The sequence below is a fragment of the Suncus etruscus genome, chromosome 3 (assembly GCF_024139225.1).
Source record: "Suncus etruscus isolate mSunEtr1 chromosome 3, mSunEtr1.pri.cur, whole genome shotgun sequence".
In the NCBI taxonomy this organism is placed as follows: domain Eukaryota; kingdom Metazoa; phylum Chordata; class Mammalia; order Eulipotyphla; family Soricidae; genus Suncus; species Suncus etruscus.
This window is the reverse complement of record NC_064850.1, coordinates 45,941,067-45,960,456: the sequence shown is the minus strand read 5'-3', so window position 1 is coordinate 45,960,456 and position 19,390 is coordinate 45,941,067. Positions and strand designations below refer to the sequence as shown.

Here is a 19,390-nt window from a genome sequence, read left to right as displayed (position 1 = left end):
TCTGATTGGATTTCGCCGCGCCATCTCACAAGGCCACACGCCCCCTTCGCGAACTTACACCGCCCCCGGGCCCTCCCTCCCAGGTCGAGAGCTCTACGCATGCGCGGCCGCCGTGGCGCCAACAGCCATGGGGGGGCTCGTGCGCATGCGCTAGTAGCGGACAGCGCAGCGCACCGAGGGAAAAACCGCGAGAAGTCGGCGCGAGACGAGACCGATGGGGAAGAGGGGGCCGGGCTTGCGATTTTTCTGACTGGGTTTCATCGCGAGCGAGGCGACTCCTGGGACCATGGCGTCCAACTCCACCAAGTCTTTCCTGGCAGACGCCGGCTACGGCGAGCAGGAGCTGGATGCCAACTCTGCCCTGATGGAGCTTGACAAAGGCAACCAGGAGGGGCGGGCCGCGTGGGCAAACCGGTGGCGGGCAACGGCGCGCGGCAGGGAGCATGCGCGGGTGCTGGACTAGGTGCGGATGCGGGCGGGAAGGGGCGGAGCCAAAGGAGAACGGGGCGGAGTTAACGGTGAATGGGGCGTGGCCACCTGCGGCGGGCTTGGGCCGAGTGGGCAGGGCTAGTAGCGGGCAGGGCGGAGCCAAATGCTAATGAGGCTGTGTTGGTTGCGGGTGGGGCCTGATGCTAACGGGGCGTGACTAGTAGCGGGCGTGATCCAGGGTGATGGGCGGGGCTAGGGCGAGGCCTTATGGGAAATTGAGGCGAAATTAACGAGATTCAGGCTGGATGGTTGCAGCAACCTGGTCCCCTGCTCTTTTGTTTTTGGAAGGGAATCTCCCCCTTTCCCAACCAATTCCCCTCTGTTGCAACGGGGCTTGTTTTTGGTCGAGACCCACATGCGTCCTGCTTCCCAAAGCGCATCCTGCCCTTTGTTCTTAGACCGGTCTGCTTCACCCGCGCGCAGTAGGGTGCAAAGCCATTGGGGTTAGATGGGCTTGAAACCCGGCCCCGTGGTCCTAGCACGGCCCCCCGAGTTTGCAGGTGCAGGTGCGTGGAGGCCGGGCAAGTCTGTGTTCTGGAGCTCCAGGTCACAGCATAACCTGGTTTCAGCGTATTTCATGGATTTCTTCTTTTGGTCTTAGGAATCCAATGATTTTGCCTCCTGCCACTCTTTTTTTTTTTTTTTTTTTTTTGGTTTTTGGGCCACACCCTGTGATGCTCAGGGGTTACTCCTGGCTATGCGCTCAGAAGTTGCTCCTGGCTTCTTGGGGGACCATATGGGACGCCGGGGGATCGAACCGCGGTCCGTCCTAGGCTAGCGCAGGCAAGGCAGGCACCTTACCTCCAGCGCCACCGCCCGGCCCCTTGCCACTCTTTTTTTTGTTTTGTTTTGTTTTTAGAACAAACTCGAGGGGCCGGAGAGATAGCATGGAGGTAAGGCGTTTGCCTTGCATGCAGAAGGTCGGTGGTTCGAATCCCGGCATCCCATATGGTCCCCCCGAGCCTGTCAGGAGAGATTTCTGAGTGTAGAGCCAGGAGTAACCCCTGAGCGCTTGCGGGTGTGACACAAAAATCAAAAAAAACTTGAGATTATAGAACTAGCTCATTAAGGGTTCAATATTTGATTTTTTTTTTACTTTGGGGCCACAAAGGGGCCCTCTTCAGGGGTGACCCCTAGGGGTGACCCCTAGTGATGATTCGGAAGAGACCTTGCGTGGTGCCAGATTGGGCGCCGCATTGCCCAATGTCTGATTTAATATTTTATGTATTTTAGTTTTTGGTTTACTCCCAGCAGTGCTCAGGGGTGACTCCTGATTCTACACTCAGGTCATTTCAGGGGCTGCTCACCAGGCTAGTGCCCTCCCCACTGTCCTATCGCTCTGGCCCGGATTTTGTGTTTTAGATATGGAATCATTTTAGCTTTTGCCTGCTGAAAGCAGAGGGTACAAAGGTCGCACACTCCAACTTTCCTCCATTGTCCCAACTGGTACTCGTTTCTCCTGGTGTACACAGAGAGCTGGTACTCGGGTAATGTCATAGGGTTTCTTTCCCAGATCCTCGGGGTGAGTCTGTGCTCTTCCCCTGAACTGAAGTGAGTCCCCATTGTGCGGGATACAGGCCCTCAGCAGGCTTAGTGTGGGACCCTTCTAGGGACCCTCAGGGAACAGATGGAGGTCAGGAGCTTCTCAGGCCCAAGCTTGCAGGTTTTTGTAAACAGCCTGGCCTGTGCTAGCTAGCTGGTGATAAGGTAGTGAAGATGGGAAGATAAAACGAGCCCATTTCAGGGCCGGCGAGGTGGCGCTAGAGGTAAGGTGTCTGCCTTTAAAGCGCTAGCCAAGGAAGGACCGAGGTTCGATCCCCCGGCGTCCCATATGGTCCCCCCAAGCCAGGAGCAATTTCTGAGCGCTTAGCCAGGAGTAACCCCTGAGCATCAAAAGGGTGTGGCCCCCCCCCCAAAAAAATGAGCCCATTCCTAGATGGCAGTAGCCCTCTCTCCCTCTTTCCTTTTCCTCCAAATCTCTTTTTCTCATCTCTCCCCATCTCCACATCACCTCTCTCTCCTCCCCTTCCTGCTACCCTCCCTTCCTTCAGCCCTCCCCCCATCTCTTTTTTTTTTCTGTCTGCTGAGGATTGCTAACAGATCTCACATATCTCACCTCACCCTTCTTGCAGAATTAGTTCTGTTTTCTCTGTCTCAGAATGGACTTGAGACCTACCTGTCCATGACTGGCTCCTTTTCCCGAAATGGTGGGCAGTGTCCATGGCCTGGATCTGCCACATTTGGTCTATGCATTTGGAAGACACATTTGTGGTGGTGGGTAGTGTGGGATGTGAAAAGATCATTGTGGGCATTTGTGTGTGGAGCATGAGGAGATTGCTGTGGGCATTTGCTTACAGATCTGTGTGGATGGTTCTCCTTTCACACATAAAAATTTGGAAGCAGCGTGTTATATATCCCAACAGCCAGACTATTTCCCAAGACCTATAGGCCTGCCACCTCCTAGTGATGTCAACATTATAGCTAATCAATGTCCTTGTGGGAGGTTTTTGTTTTTTTTGGCGGGGTGGGGGGGAATTTGGGTCACACCCAGCAGCGCTCAGGGGTTACTCCTGGTTCCACGCTCAGAAATCGCTCCTGGCAGGCTTGGGGGACCATATGGGATACTGGGATTCGAACCAATGACCTACATGCAAGGCAAACGCCTTACCTCCATGCTATCTCTCCAGCTCCCTTTGTGGGAGTTGGGGTTTTTTTTGTGTTCTTTTTTTTTTTTTTTTTTTTTTTTTGGTTTTTGGGCCACACCCGGCGATGCTCAGGGGTTACTCCTGGCTGTCTGCTCAGAAATAGCTCCTGGCAGGCACGGGGAACCATATGGGACACCCGGATTCGAACCAATCACCTTTGGTCCTGGATGGGCTGCTTGCAAGGCAAACGCCGCTGTGCTATCTCTCTGGGCCCCCTTTGTGTGAGTTTTAAACTCTCTTGCCTCTCTAATATATGTGATAGCATCTTACTCGTTCCCACTTCCCTTATGGCAATATTAGCAATAGTTCCCATGCTTTGATTTGCCACCTGCATTTCCTCTTTAATAAATTCATTTTCTAATCTGGCCTATTTAAAAAATCGTATTTTTGTTCCCAAATCTGGGTTTGGGCACTTACGTAGCAGGACAGCCAATTCTGGAAGAGACAAGAGTCAGTGGAAGAAAAATGGGTATTTGGGGATAAAGGTCCTGGGGCTTGAGAGATGGTGGCTGTGTCCAGATTTGCCTCACTTCCAGCTCTGCCTCCGCCATTCGCACAGGCTGCTCCTGCAGTGGGCGAGTAGTGCTCCTCTGTCCCCACAGGTCTACGGTCAGGCAGACTGGGTGAGCAGTGTGAGGCTGTGGTGCGCTTCCCCCGGCTCTTCCAGAAGTTCCCCTTTCCCATCCTCATCAACTCCGCCTTCCTGAAGCTGGCCGATGTATTCCGAGTTGGGTAAGCCTGGAGTCCTCCCATCCTGAGGTGCTTCTTTTTCCTTGGGACTCACACTCCCCCTCCTCGGAGGTGCTCAGGGCAGATTCTAGCTCTTTGCTACATTAGTCACACTTGGTTCTGGGGTCAGTTCTGTGCTGAGGCCAGAGCCTGGGTTCCCAGCAGTGAGGGCCCCAAGAAAGCAAACTCTTTCTTCCATTCTGATCCTGATCTCTAGTCCTGCCTCTGTGGTGTCTATGAGCTCAGTGAGTAAGCAAGCTGAGTGAGTGAGTTAGTGAGCAAGCGAGCAAGCGAGCGAGCCATGATGCTGGTATCTGAGCATAGCGCTGTGGGTGTAAGACTCGTGCTGGGGCCGGCGAGGTGGCGCTAGAGGTAAGGTGTCTGCCTTGCAAGTGCTAGCCAAGGAAGGGCCATGGTTCGATCCCCCGACGTCCCATATGGTCCCCCCAAGCCAGGGGCGATTTCTGAGCGTTTAGCCAGGAGTAACCCCTGAGTTTTAAACTCCTGAGCATCAAACAGGTGTGGCCCGAAAAACCAAAAAAAAAAAAGTCATGACTCTTTGGGGCCGGTGAGGTGGCACTAGAGGTAAGGTGTCTGCCTTGCAAGCGCTAGCCAAGGAAAGGACCACGGTTCGATCCCCCGGTGTCCCATATGGTCCTCCCCAAGCCAGGGGCAATTTCTGAGCGGGTAGCCAGGAGTAACCCCTGAGCATCTAACGGGTGTGGCCCGAAAAACCAAAAAAAAAAAAAAAAAAAAAGACTCGTGCTGGTCTGGCCCCATGTAGAGCAGTTATTTCCTTCTGATTGTGCCTCAAATGATGACACCCCAGTTAGCTCAGCCATGTGAGGGGACTCTAGCTTTGAGCATAGTGTTCAGAGAAGCACAGAGCCTGGAGCTTTTCTTGAAGGGACAGAACAAGGCTTGGGAACCATGGCGAGGGCAGGAGTCTTGACTGTCCCTGCAGTGTCACCATGGAGCTAACGGAGGCTGCGGTTCTGCCCTCTCCTAGAAACAACTTCCTGAGGCTTTGTGTCCTCAAGGTCACCCAGCAGAGTGAGAAGCACCTGGAGAAGATCCTCAACGTGGATGAGTTTGTGAAGAGGATCTTCTCTGTCATCCATAGCAATGACCCGGTCGCACGGGCCATCACACTTCGGTGAGTAGGCCCCACAGCCTGGCTGAGGTTACTGGCACCCAGAGACCATCTGGCTTTGGGAACTTTGAACCCGAAAAATGGAGTTTTGCTTTGCTGCTGCTGTTGTGCTTTTAAGGCACACCTGGCTGTGCTCAGAGCTCTGTACTCAGGGGTCCTTCCTGGCAGGGCTCTAGGAGACCATATGGGATTTAGAGAATTGAAAGCCAGTCAGCCACAGGCAAGGCAAGCTGTGCAAGCAGTCCCATAGTTTTGCTTTTTTTGACTAAGACACAAGGTCCATCCTCTATGTGTTAACTCCAGGGGATGAGCAGAACTGCTAACTCAGCCCTGGGTGTGGATGAGTCTTAGTTTGCTCTGAACAAACCACCTTGATCTGTTCCTTAAAATTAAAAAAAAAGAGGAGCCGGAGCAATAGCACAGCGGTAGGGCATTTGCCTTGTACGCAGCTGACCCAGGATGGACCTCGGTTTGATCCCCAATGTCCCACATGGTCCCCAAGCCAGGAGCAATTTCTGAGTGCATAGCCAGGGTAACCCCTGAGTGTCACCAGGGTAAAAAAAAAAAAAAACTGCTCAGGAATCAATCCTGGCATATGACCAACCTGGATTCAATCCTTGGCATCCCAAATGGTCCCTTGTGTCCCACCAGGATGATTCCTGAGTGCAGATCTAGGAATAACTCCTGAAGTTGGGCCAGGATGGTATATAAACCAATAATGAAAGATAATAAAAGCTATTTCTTTGGAAAAATAAGAATTTTTTCATCTAAATAAAAATCTGTCACTAAATGTTAAGTTCCACATTTTGATGAGAGCTCAAATATTTCATGTCGGGGCCGGGCGGTGGCGCTAAAGGTAAGGTGCCTGCCTTGCCTGCGCTAGCCTTGGACGGACCGCGGTTCGATCCCCCGGTGTCCCATATGGTCCCCCAAGCCAGGAGCAACTTCTGAGCACATAGCCAGGAGTAACCCCTGAGCGTTACCGGGTGTGGCCCAAAAACCAAAAAAAAAAAAAATATTTCATGTCCCACAGTTATGCCACCAGATCCTCCTTGCAGACCCATGTAGTGGAAGGTTTCCTAGGATGCTTCCACTGAACGACACTCTCCTCGTTGGAGAGTGTTATTTATCACAACTTTTTGCAGATTTTAAAATCCATAGCTTTTTGCTGAAGTAACTTTTATTCTTTGTTTTTGGGCCACAACCAGCAGCACTCGGGGCTTACTCTTGACTCTGGGCTCAGAAATTACTCTTGGCGGAGCTGGAGTGGATGACCCAGGTTTAATACCTGGCATCCCATATGGTCCCCTGAGCCTGTCAGGAGTAATTTCTGAGCACAGAGCCAGGAGTAACCCCTGAGTACCACCTAGTATGACCCAAAAATTAAAAACAAAAACAAAACAAAAAAGAATTATTCCTGGCAGGTGCAGGGTACCATCTGGGATGCTGGGGATCGAACCTAGGTCGGCCCCATGCAAGGCAAATGCCCTATCCGATGTGCTATTGCTCTGTCCCTGAAGTATCTTTTAGGATTCACTTTCTGTTGTTTATACTGCATATGATAGAGGTTTATTTTATTTTTTGGTGTTTTATTTTCTGTTGTTTGTTTTGGTTTGGTTTTTGGGCCACAACCCTGTGACGTTCATGGGTTAGTCCTCGCTATGGTCTTAGAAATTGCTCCTAGCTTGGGGGACAATATGGGATGCTGGGAAATCAAACCGCGGTCTGTCCTGGGTCAGCTGCATGCAAGGCAAACGCCTTACCACTGCACCACTGCTCTGGCACTATTTTATTTTTCTCTCTTCCTACTTTAGAACTTGAATCTCAAGTGCAGGGGTGGCGAACAAGTTCGACACAAAGAGCCAAAATTTTAAACTGTGAGAGTCAGAGAGCCACACCACGCAGTGGCCTGCTAAAACAGACAAACACAAAAAAGCATCTAATTTTAACAATAATCTATTAAATACATATTGCATTTTGCCATTTTGAGTGAGAGTAAAAATTCTGCAGTGATGGTGAGTGTGTGCTGCGTCCTCCACACTAAGAACTAAAGGCAAGATGTGACCCAACATGTGACACATGGGTCCCCCGCTTGCTGGCCCTTGCATTTGTTTCGAGGGATGGGAGACGGGATGAGGCAGCCTCGGGCGGGACTCCGCACTCCTGAGATCTCTCCTCAGAGGTCCCTTCTCAGAAGCAGCAGAACAAAATCCAAACTTGGCAAAGAGCCACAGTATACAAAATAATGATAAGAAGCAAAGAGCTGCATTCATTTTGGCATGAGGCCTCGAGCCGTGTGTTCCCCACCCCTGCTCAAGTGGATGTGCCTTTTCAGACTCTGGTTCTCAAATTGCAGTTCCTGATCTGAGCACCAGGGGGCATCTCTTGCCCATTTGGGGGGGGGGGAGGGGCCACACCCGATAGTTTTCCTGGCAGGCTCGGGAGACCATATGGGACACCTGAGATTGAACCCGGATTGGCCCTGGGTCAGCCGTGTACAGTCCCCTACTACTGTGCTATTGCTCTGGCCCCCCTTGACAATTTTTTTTTTGTTTATTTGTTTTGGCCACGCCTGGTGGCGCTCAGGAGTTACTCCTGGCTTTGTGCTTAGAAATTGCTCCTGGCAGGCTTGGAGACCATATGGAATGCCAGGGATCGAACCCAAGTTGTACAGGGTTGGCCGTGTGCAGGGCAACTGCTGTGTAGCCCTACCTGCTGGGGTTACTACTAGCTATGTGCTCAGAAATTGTTCCTGGCTCGGGGGACCATATGGGATGCCGGGATCTAACCCAGGTCCTCCCTGGGTCAGCTGCATGCAAGGCAAACACCCTACCACTGTGCTATTGCTCCAGCCTCCCTTGTTTATATGTTATATGTAGTATATGAAAATATTGCCATAAGATTATTCTTTGAATGGCTGTATATGAAAATGTTTCCGTAAGATTCTTCTTTGCCTGTTGCCCCACCTTGACCTTCCAGGTGGGGGCGCTGTGGAGAGTTGAATAAATAGCTTTCGGGGGAGGCATGCAGGGTCTTGGGCCAGAGCTGGGAGCAGGCTGGAAAAGGACTCTCTTCGTCCAACCTTTGACACCCTAACCTTCTTGTCTGTGTGGATTATTTGCTGCGGATAAATATCAAAATCTCCCCCTGAAAGGGACCAAGGGGATGGGGATCAATTTCTCATTCTGGGAACTATTTGGGGATTCACAAACATCCACAAAGGATTTAATTGCACACCTTTGCAATAATTTATTCTTGATTTTTTTTTTTGGGGGGGGGCCACAGTCAGACTCCTGGCTCTATACTCAGAAATCGCCCCTGTCAGGCTTGGGGGACCATATGGGATGTCGGGAATCTAACTTGGGTCCGTCCCAGGTCAGCTGCATGCAAGGCAAATGGCTTATTGCTGTGCTATTGCTCCGGCCTCTCATTCTTGATCTTGAGATTTGAGCCTTGTGAAATAGTCATTGTTTAAAACACCCAATGGCCTCCTCTTGTATTGAGCCACATCTTGTGTTGAGTAGCTTGGGAGCTACTACTGGCTTAGTACTCAGGGGCCGCTTCTGTTGGTGCTCAGGGGAACTTGCAGTGTCAGGAATTGCACTCAGAACATCCTACAAGCAAGGCAAGTGCTTCCATACTGGGCCACATTCCAAACTCCCAGCTAGATTTCCTTGTTAGAATGACATTTCTTTGTTTTTTGTTTGTTTGGGTTTTTTTTTGGGGGGTCACACCCAGCAGCGCTCAGGGGTTACTCCTGGCTCTACACTCAGAAATCACTCCTGGCAGACTTTGGGGGGACCATATGGGATGCTGGGATTCGAACCACCATCTTTCTGCATGCAAGGCAAATGCTCTACCTCCATGCTATCTCTCTGGCCCCTGAGAATGACTTTTCTTTTTTTTTTTTTTTTTTTTTTGTTTTGTTTTTGGGTCACGTCTGGCTGCACTCAGGCTCTGTGCTCAGAAATCGCCCCAGGCAGGCACAGGGAACTATATGGGATACAAGAATTTAAAGCACTGTTCATCCTGGATCAGGTGCGTGCAAGGCAAACGTCCTACACCAGGAGTGACCTGCTATAAATAACTCCCTACAGGAGTGACCCCTGAGCGCAGCCGGGTGTGACCCAAAAACCAAAAAAAGAGAAAAGTCATTTGTTTTGTTTTTGGGCCACACCCGGCGGCGCTCAGGGATTACTCTTGGCTCTGCTCAGAAATCACTCCTGGCAGGCACGGGGGACCATATGGGATGCTGGGATTCGAACCACCGTCCTCCTGCTTGCAAGGCAAACGCCTTACCTCCATGCTATCTCTCCGGCCCCATAGATGATTTAATTTTAAATGTTGCCCAGTGTCTACAATCCGTGTTGCTCTTGCTGATGTATGGAGAATTGTTCAGAATTCAAGCCTGACCTCCTTAGTAATGAGGGTAAGTGTGTGGACCACGGGCTGCCCCTGCTATTGCCCTGACCTTCTGCTGTGTCCTGCAGGATGCTGGGCAGCCTGGCATCCATCATCCCTGAGAGGAAGAATGCACACCACAGCATCCGCCAGAGCCTGGATTCCCATGACAATGTAGAGGTGGAGGCCGCAGTCTTTGCTGCCGCCAACTTCTCAGCCCAGTCCAAGTGAGTACCCACGGTGGGCCGGGGGGACAGCAGCACCTGTGGGCCCTTGGGTGGGTAGAGAGTGGGTGTCCTCATGGGAAGAATGTTGGGGAAGAGAGAGCCTTCCTGTGGCAGATGGAGCAAGGTCAGCTGTACCTTTGTGGGACTGACCTGGGGAGTCTAGATGGACATGGGAGGCAACCATGAGTCAATGTGGGAGGGTGCTGGGGGGTTGATGGAGGTGGATGTCCTTTCCTTATTAGGCCTGGGCCTGCTCATTGTACCAGCTGTCCCAGTCTTCCCATGGGGCCAGGTGGGCTGGCTGGACAGCTCTGGACTGCAACTGCATCAAACACCACATGTTGCATCAGTATATGTGTTCCCCCAGAACATTGTGTATCTTCAGATGAAATGTTAGCCTCAGGTTTATTAGTGTTGGACCTGCTTTTTGTCATTGTAAAAACCTCCTTTTCCTCTTTACTAGCTGGCACCGAAAGGCATTTCTTCTTGTGAGGCCGTTTAGCTACTTGGTATTTTTTGTTTGTTTGTTTTGTTTTGTTTTGTTTTTTGGGTCACACCCGGCAGTGCTCTACCATGTTCAGAAATCGCTCCCGGCAGGCTCGGGGGACCATATGGGTTGCTGGGATTCGAACCATGATCCTTCTGCATGCAAGGCAAATGTCTTACCTCCGTGCTATCTCTCCGGCCCCACTGCTACTAGCTACTACTCGGTATTTTGCCACATGAATATGTGCGTCCCTCGGAGAGATAGCACAGCAGTAGAGTGTTGCCTTGCATGCAGCCATTCAAACATCGAACAGATGATGGGTCAAATCCCAGTATCCCATATGGTGCCCTGTGCCTGCCAGGAGTGATTTCTGAGAGTAGGGCCAGGAGTGACCCTTGAGTGCCGCCGGGTATGACCCATCCCCAAAATAAAGAAGTGCATCCTTGTGACCAATCAAAAGGGTTTTCAAGAACTAAACTGAAGGATAGGTAGCGTTTGATACTGATATTTGATTAAGGTGCAGGTCTGGATTTGTGATGATGCTGTGTAGTGTTCTAAGAAATCAGGTATAACTCTTGTCCCGACTAACATGCCTTAGTTAAGTGTAAGATGATCTCTGAGCTGGGAGATAGGCAAAGGACTGGAGCTCATTCACTGGTGAAGGAACTAGAGATCCAACTCTCAGTACCCATCAAGTCAGCCTGGGCCCAGAGCTGAGAGTAGTCTCCAGGCACTGCAGGCGTGGCCCCATAACACAGATAAATGTATGGGTGTGAGTGTATGAGTGTCAAATGGAGTCTCCCTTTCTTAACAGATACATATTAGAAATATAGCTGCAGGCCCGGAGAGATGGCACAGTGGTGTTTGCCTTGCAAGCAGCTAATCCAGGACCAAAGGTGGTTGGTTCGAATCCCGGTGTCCCATATGGTCCCCCGTGCCTGCCAGGAGCTATTTCTGAGCAGACATCCAGGAGTAACCCCTGAGCACCGCTGGGTGTGGCCAAAAAAAACCAAACCAAAACAAAACAAAAGAAATATAGCTGGGGGGCCGGAGAGATAGTATGGAGGTAAGGCGTTTGCCTCTCATGCAAAAGGTCATCGGTTCGAATCCCGGCGTCCCATATGGTCCCCCGTGCTCGCCAGGAGCGACTTCTGAGCATGGAGCCAGGAGTAACTCCTGAGCACTGCCGGGTGAGACCCAAAAACCAAAAAAAAAAAAAAAAAAAAAAAAAAAGAAATATAGCTGGGAACAAGTTACTTTATGGTCCATGTGAGGTTGCAGATGTAAAGATTATGAGTAGTTGTGGAATAGAAAAAAGCATAGATGAGTTTTTGGGCCACACCTGACTTTCCCTGGGGCTGACTCATGGCTCTGTGTTCAGGGATTACTATTGGCAGGGGTTAGGGAACCCTGTGGTGTGCCAGGGATCAAACCAGGTCAACTGTGTTCAAGGCAAACACCTTCCCCACTGTGCTATTGCTCCAGCCCAGAAGTTTAAATTAGGGGCTTGAGTGATAGCACAGTGGTATGGTGTTTGCCTTGCATGCAGCCAACCCAGGACAGACCCGGGTTCGATCCCTGCATCCCATGTGGTCCCTGAGCCTGCTAGGAGCGATTTCTGAACACAGAGCCAGGAGTAACTCCTAAGCGCTGCCAGTTGTGCCTCTCACAAAAAATTTTAATTAGAAGCATTTTCTTTTCTTCATTGCTCTTACCAAGCCCCAGAATTCCAGATTAATTTGTGAAATTGGAGAACTAAGAGAAAGAATGTAATTTTTAACTTATGGCTCAAAATTAATAGACATGACAGTTCTTGAGAACTATGGATTCATACAGTTCCTACTGAGACTTTTGAAAATGGGCATTGGAAAAATGACCACATTAGTGAGACTGGGAGAATGTTTTGTTTGTTTTTGGGTCCTGCCTGGTAGTGCCCACGACTTGGCTCTGCTCAGGGATCACTCCTGGAGAGGCTCAGGGGACCCTGTATATTGCCAGGAATGGAAGCTAGGTCAGTTGTGTGTAAGGAAAGTGTGCAAAGCAACTGTACTATTGCTCCAGTCCTCATGTCTTGCCTCTGTGATCATACCATAATATCTGGGCTGTCTTTTTTTTTTATATTTCATCCCAGATAACCTCAGATGTTCTTGTTATTAATGTCTCCAGAAATCAGCGCTAATGCACGTTTAATAAAAAAAAATATGATCAGTTCTAAATAGTATGGCATTGTAGCCCTATTTTCTTTTTTTTTTTTTTTTTTTATTTTTGGGTCACACCCAGCAGCACTCAGGGGTTTCTCCTGGCTCTATGCTCAGAAATCGCTTCTGGCAGGTTCGGGGACCATATGGGATGCCGGATTCAAACCACCGTCCTTCTGCATGCAAGGCAAATACCCTACTTCCATGCTATCTCTCCAGCCCCGGTAGCCCTATTTTCTATTGCATTTCTGCTACCCAATCCCCTTTCTTTTCTAAAATTCTGAATGTTTTTAGTTGGTTTTGTTGCTTGTGTAATCACCTAGTTTATACAGAGCTTTCCTTCATTGGCTTTTCCCCAGCACTGTAGAGTGCTCTGAGTACTGCCTGCCTCTCCTCATGCTTGGGGAGGACCAGTGAAGTTCAGCTGTGGGAGCTGGTGTTATTCCCAGGTGTTATTCTGCTCTCTGACTGCCCACACTTCATCTTTGCTGACTATATGATTTCATTTTTGTTTGTTTTGTTTTTGTTTTTGTTTTGGGACCACACCTGGTGATGCTTAGGTTCCTCTGGGCTCTACACTGAAGAATCATTCCTGGCAAGAACAGAGGACCAATTGGGATACTAGGAACTGAACCCGGGTTGGCCTCATGCAGAGTAAATGCCTTCCCCTCTGTGCTATCACTAACTGTATGATTTCATTGACTCTTAGAAAATGTAGACCTTGAGGCCAGAGAGATAGCGTGGAGGTAAGGCGTTTGCCTTGCATGCAGAAGGACAGTGGTTAGAATCCCGGCATCTCATATGGTCCCCTGTGCCTGCCAGGGGCGATTTCTGAGCGCAGAGCCAGGAGTAATCCCTGAGCACTGCCAGGTGTGACCCAAAAGCAAGAGAGAGAGAGAGAGAGAGAGAGAGAGAGAGAGAGAGAGAGAGAGAGAGAGAGAGAGAGAGAGAGAGAGAGAGAGAGTGAGTAGACCAGCTTAAAGTTCTGGTTTTCTTTTCTTTCCATTTTTTCGGAGGAGATGGTTTAGGCCACACCTGGCAGTGCTCAGGGTACCCCTGGATTTGCGCTCAGAAATTACTCCCGACAGGCTTGGGGAACCATATGGAATGCAGGGATCAAACCCAGGTTGGCTGTGCACAAGGCAAATGCCCTCCCTGCTGTGTTGTCGCTCTAGCCTCAGTGTTCTGGTTTTGACATTTTGCTATTCTCTCTTCAAAGGGATTTTGCTGTGGGGATCTGTAACAAAATCAGTGAAATGATTCAGGGTACGTATATGCACACTTGGTCTTAGAAAATAAGGGTTTCTATTAGCAGTGGCAGCACTTAAGGTCACCACGTCCTATGTGCTGCCACCATTATCTTTTGATGGGAACATACCCATCAGTGCTCAGGGCTTGCTCCTGACTCTACATTCAGGAATTACTCTTGGAGGGTCCCATGAGGGACCCTCATGGGGTACTGAGAATGGAACCAAAACCATCCCTCGAGCATGCCTCACCCTGTCTGAGGCGGTTCTCTATATTCAGGCTTGGCCACCCCCGTGGATCTGAAGCTGAAGCTGATCCCAATCCTTCAGCACATGCACCACGATGCCCTCCTGGCATCCGGTGCCCGGCAGCTCCTGCAGCAGCTGCTCACATCCTACCCATCCACCAAGATGGTCATCGTATCCTTGCACACGTTCACCCTGCTGGCCGCCTCATCTCTCGTGGACACGCCCAAACAGGTGAATGCCGCTATCAAAGAGTTGAGGCCCGGCAGGTAGTGGTGAAGGCGTGTTTAGCCGACCTCAGCTGTGAGCTTCCCTGCCCCTGTCCCCTGGAGTCTTCTTCTGGCTGGGCTCATCAGAGTGTCCCTCACAGATCCAGCTCCTGCTGCAATATCTGAAGACCGACCCCCGAAAGGCTGTGAAGAGGCTTGTAAGCCAGGACCTGAAGCTGCTTGCCCGCAAGACCCCACACACATGGAGCAGGGACGACATTCAGGTATTGGGACTCCAGGAAAAGATCACATCTCACCCACATGGTTAAGTTGTATTCTTTTTTTGTTTTGTTTTGTTTTTTGTTTTGGACCACACCGGTAAAAGTCAGGTTACTCCTGGCTGTGCACTCAAAAATTGCTCCTGGCTTGGGGGACCATATGGGACACCAGGGATCGAACCAAGGTCCATCCTCGGTTAGCCGAGTGAAGGCAAACACCCTACTGCTGCACCACCACTCCAGCCCCTACCCTACATTCTTGTTGAGAATGGGTTAGAGAGAGAGGGAATGTAATGTATTATCTTAACTCACCTTCTGGGCCTTGTTCTTCTGTCTCTCCATTAGGGTTAATTTGCCCAAATTAGCATGAGGGTCACTAAGCAGGCGTTGAAATCGTGTGTGTCACCTTGTTCTTCAGAGTTCAGGACTCTCCTTCCAGCTGGCAGAGGAAATTGGGGCTCCTTTTTCTTTTCAATGTTACAAGGTCCCATTTCTAAAGTTTTTTGTGTGTGTGTGTGTGTGTGTGTGTGTGTGTGTGTGTGTGTGTGTGTGTGTGTGTGTGTGTCACACCGGGAAGTGCTCAGGGGTTATTCCTGGCTCCAGGCTCAGATATTGCTTCTGGCAGGCACGGGGGACCATATGGGATGCCGGGATCAATGACCTCCTGCATGAAAGGCAAACGCCTTACCTCCATGCTATCTCTCCAGCACAAGGTCCCATTTCTAACGTCTTCTAAATGCCTGCTATGACACCGGGTCCCTCTTCTGGCTTTTCTGTCTGGGACCATGCTTGGCAGAACTGTGAGTCTACTTCCTTCTCTGTGCTTGGGGGCGCTCCTGACTGTGCTTAGAGGCTCCCATGGTGCTGACACTCCCCCTTGCCCACGTAAAAATGAGGCAGTGTTAAGGTCAGGTCCTTATTGCTCAGGATTATCTCTTCTGTCTGATTGTAGCCACAGAGGAATTGACACATTTAGCCTCAGGGTCTGGAAAATAAGCTTGACAATCAATGCTCTGCATTTCACAGAATTCTAATGTGATAATAAGTAGTATCTCCCAAGATAAGACAGCTGTTAGTATTTGCATTTAGAAGATTGATAGTCAGGCTCAGCAAACCTGCCCTTCTAGTTCTCGCCAGAACTGTCAGATGCTTGGTCCCAGTTCTACTTTGGGCTTCTTCCTTCTAGCTAGGCCTTCACAGACATGGTGATATGAGCACTGAGTAGAAGGTGGTGAGCCCGGAACAACTATGGCTTGGATTTTTGTTAATTTTGAAGGCCACATCTAATGATGTTTGGGGTGTTTTGTTTTTTTGTTGTTTTTTTGTTGTTTTTGGGCCACACCCAGCTCAGGGGTTACTCCTGGCTGTCTGCTCAGAAATAGCTCCTGGCAGGCACGGGAGACCATATGGGACACCAGGATTCGAAACAACCACCTTTGGTCCTGGATCGGCTGCTTGCAAGGCAAACACCGCTGTGTTATCTCTCCGGGCCCGATGTTTGGGGTTTACTCATGATGGGTTCAAGGGGACCTTTTGGGGTGCCGGAGATCAAACTAAGGTTGTCCGTGTACAGGGCAAATGCCCTCCCTGTTGTGCTATTGCTCTGGCCCTAAGGATTTTTTCACAGTGTCTCAGCAAAAAACTGCCCACAGTCAATTAGTAGTTGTCCCTTTTTTGCATACTTGGAACAATTGTAACATTGGAGTTTTCTTTTTCTTTTTTGTTTTTTTGTTTTTTGTTTTTTTTTTTTTGGTTTTTGGTTTTTGGGTCATACCCGGTGGTGCTCAGGGGTTACTCCTGGCTGTCTGCTCAGAAATAGCTCCTGGCAGGCACGGGGGACCATATGGGACTCCGGGATTTGAACCAACTTTGGTCCTGGATCGGCTGCTTACAAGGCAAATGCCACTGTGCTATCTCTCCGGGCTCTGGAGTTTTATTTTTCTAATAAACTGAATTAGGAGCTTTCTCTCTTATCCTCTGGAATGGTAAAAAAAAAAAGACTTTTCTGTTTTCCGAAGGTACTGCTTAAAAAGTAGCGTAAATCTGTCTGAGCCAAGAAGCCCCAGAAAATGTCCAGAGCATCCCAGTTAATTGCATGGTTGCTGCCTTCTGAGTCCTTCCTGCCTCTTTGGAGTCAGCATTGATAATTTTGTCCCATTTAATTCCTCTCCCTCTTTACTATCATTGTAGTCTTTTTACAATTTTAGTGTTACTGTGTTCGAACTTTTTTATGTGTTTTTATCTTCCTTTCTTTACTGGATGGCTGCTTTTCCTTTTCAAGTTCTCGGCACATATAATTTTGTTCTCATTTAATAACAAATCACTTAAGGCTGTTCATTTCCCCCTTAGAGCAAATAGGCCACATCCCTAAATTACATCTTGTCATGTCCTCTTGGCCATTAATTAAGGCTGTTTCCTGAACTCAGATTCACCATGGGGCAGTTTCTCTCATCATCCTTCTAAGAAAGCTCTCAGGACAGGACCCCATGCCTCACACAGACTCCCACAGCCTCCACTCTGGTCTCTTCTTGTCCTGTCCCAGCAGAGTCCAGCTTGGCTCCTGCCATGGCATCTTGGAGGGCATTGCTATCTGAGACTTATGTAGGCTGTGTCTGCGGTCCCAGCTCAGGGACCCTCGGCGGCTTGTCTCACTGCTGTCCATGAGAGGCTTAGCTTGCTTTACTGGAGCATGTCCCTGGAGGCCAGGCCCAGTCGTGGGCAGAGGAAGGACCCCCATTTAGGAAGTGACCCAGAAATGAATTGAGGACAGAGCCAGCTGGGCAGGGAGAGCCACTGCAGCAAGGATGGGCTGTGTGGGAAAGGGACCCCGTGACTCTGGTGCTTTCTCTCATCAAGGGGAACAGCCTGACTAGAGTTGTATCTGTCACTGAGCTCAGATGCTGGCACCTCCTGTGCAGGAGTCTGTCCAGTTACTGCCTCAAGGTGAAGAAACAATGGGTGTGGATTCCCGGAGCTACTTAGTTACTCAGAACTGTGCTCCCTCAGATAGTGCTCCTTTCAGCACTGGGTTCATTTCTCAGATGGCAGCAAATGCTGGTAAAGCTACTGATACCTGGGTCCGAGCCATAGCATGGCATGAAGGACATTTGCCTTGCACATAGCTGACCTGGGTTCAGTCCCTGGCATCTCATATGGTCCCCCAAGCATGCCAGGAGTGATGCTGAGTGGAGAGTCAAGAGTAAACTACTGAGCACCACCAGGTATGACCCCAAACCAAGACAAATAACTGAATGAATAAAATTACTAATATGAGGGTTAGAGAGAGTACAGGTGTTAAGGCACTTATATGGTCCCCTGACCCCCACCAGGAATGATCCTTGGGCACAGAACCAGGAGTCAGCCCTGAGCACCACTGTATGTGGCCTCAAAACCAAAAAAAAAAAAAAATATATATATATATATATATATATATAACATCATCTTTTTAAAAATCTGTTTTCTTCATTGAATGTCCTAAACACTAAATGTCTGTTCTTCACAGCTACTTGATGAGATGCGTTTTTAATATGTTTAAAAACAGGACATGGACCAAGTGATAGCAGTGGGAAGGCTACTGGCCTTGTTCATGGTTGATCCAGGTTTCATGCCCAGCATCTCAGGGTCCCCTGAGCACTTCCCAGAGAGAGAGATCTGTGAGTGCAGAGCCAGAAGTTTTTGGGTGAGGCTCAAAAACCAATATCAAAAAGGCCATATCCTTAATCTCCAGGGGTCTTCGTTTAAGGATTTTTTTTCTTTCTGGGCCACACCCATCAGTGCTCAGGTTTAGGCACAGCGTGTTTGTGTCTGCTGTCACATCTTTCAAGGGTCCCCTGTTATCACACCTGATGGGATAATATCCCTGGGGCAGAGCTGGGACTTCCTCACATATTCTCTGTTGCTGGTCAGTGGCGCAGTGAGCAGGGTCACTGTTGATCTCTTCCATGCTGCCTAGTGCCCCATTTTTGGGCTGGACTCTGGTCTATCTCAGGTTCCTGTCTTGGTAAAAGAGACATTAACAGACTGTTCTCTAGAGCTGCAAAAGCAAGTTCAAGCCACGACCCTTTCCTTGCTCCTCTGACCCATCTCCCCGCTTCCTTGCTCTGACCTCTCCCCACTGCTCTGCTCTTTCTCATCTGCTGCCCTGCTCTGACTCACCCATCTTCCCTCTACTGCTCTGTCCATTTTCCTTCTGTCCTGGCCCACTGTCACCCAGATTCCCTCTTTTTTTTTTTTTTTTGGTTTTTGGTTTTTGGGTCACACCCGGCGGTGCTCAGGGGTTACTCCTGGCTGTCTGCTCAGAAATAGCTCCTGGCAGGCTCGGGGGACCATATGGGACACCGGGATTCAAACCAACCACCTTTGGTCCAGGATCGGCTGCTTGCAAGGCAAACGCCGCTGTGCTATCTCTCCGGGCCCCAGATTCCCTCTTTTGACCTATCTCCCCCTTGCCCTGCTCTGATCTGTCTTCCCGCTCCCCTGCTCTGACTCGTCTCCCCATGCCCTGTTTTGACCTGTCTGTATCCCCTCTGCCTTGCCCTGACCTGTCTTCCCTCTGCCTCCCAGGCTCTTTGTGAATGTGCCCTGCAGACGCCCTATGACAGCCTGAAGCTGGGGATGCTGTCGGTGCTGGCCACACTGTCAGACACCATTGCCGTGAAGCACTATTTCAGCATAGCTGCAGGTGAGGGGTTGGGAGGGGCCCCATCCTATTTCAGCATTGCTGCTGGAGATGAGGTCAGGTTGGAGGGCTGGTCTTGTTCCTTTGATTGCCTCAAGTGGTGTCCAGTGCTCCCCCCCAAAACTGGGATTCATGCTCTTAAGGTTGATGATTTTAGGGACTGGGGAGATGAGTCAGGCTGCAGCCCTGGTTCAGTCTGGTACAAAATGACCCCTTGAGCACAGCCAGAAAAGACCCCCTCAAACCTGAAAGAAACCCCAAACTAATCCTTTGTGGTGAGTGGGGGAGCAGAGGGACCCACACTGGATAGTGCTTAGGGCTTATCCACAGACCAGTGGCCCTG

The 19,390-nt window shown here is 49.9% G+C and overlaps 1 protein-coding gene across 1 annotated transcript in view; it reads left to right on the top strand.

Annotated features, from left to right (window-relative positions):
• Positions 1–222: 222 nt before the first annotated feature.
• The window catches only part of INTS7 (integrator complex subunit 7), a 34,083-nt gene continuing 14,915 nt past the window's right edge, over positions 223–19,390 (top strand). The window contains exons 1-8 of the mRNA XM_049769777.1: positions 223–380; positions 3,797–3,926; positions 4,933–5,079; positions 9,567–9,704; positions 13,609–13,655; positions 13,917–14,116; positions 14,253–14,375; positions 18,933–19,050. Coding sequence (XP_049625734.1) covers positions 287–380; positions 3,797–3,926; positions 4,933–5,079; positions 9,567–9,704; positions 13,609–13,655; positions 13,917–14,116; positions 14,253–14,375; positions 18,933–19,050 — 997 coding nt within the window. The 5' untranslated portion in view covers positions 223–286. The remainder of the gene's footprint in view (positions 381–3,796; positions 3,927–4,932; positions 5,080–9,566; positions 9,705–13,608; positions 13,656–13,916; positions 14,117–14,252; positions 14,376–18,932; positions 19,051–19,390) is intronic.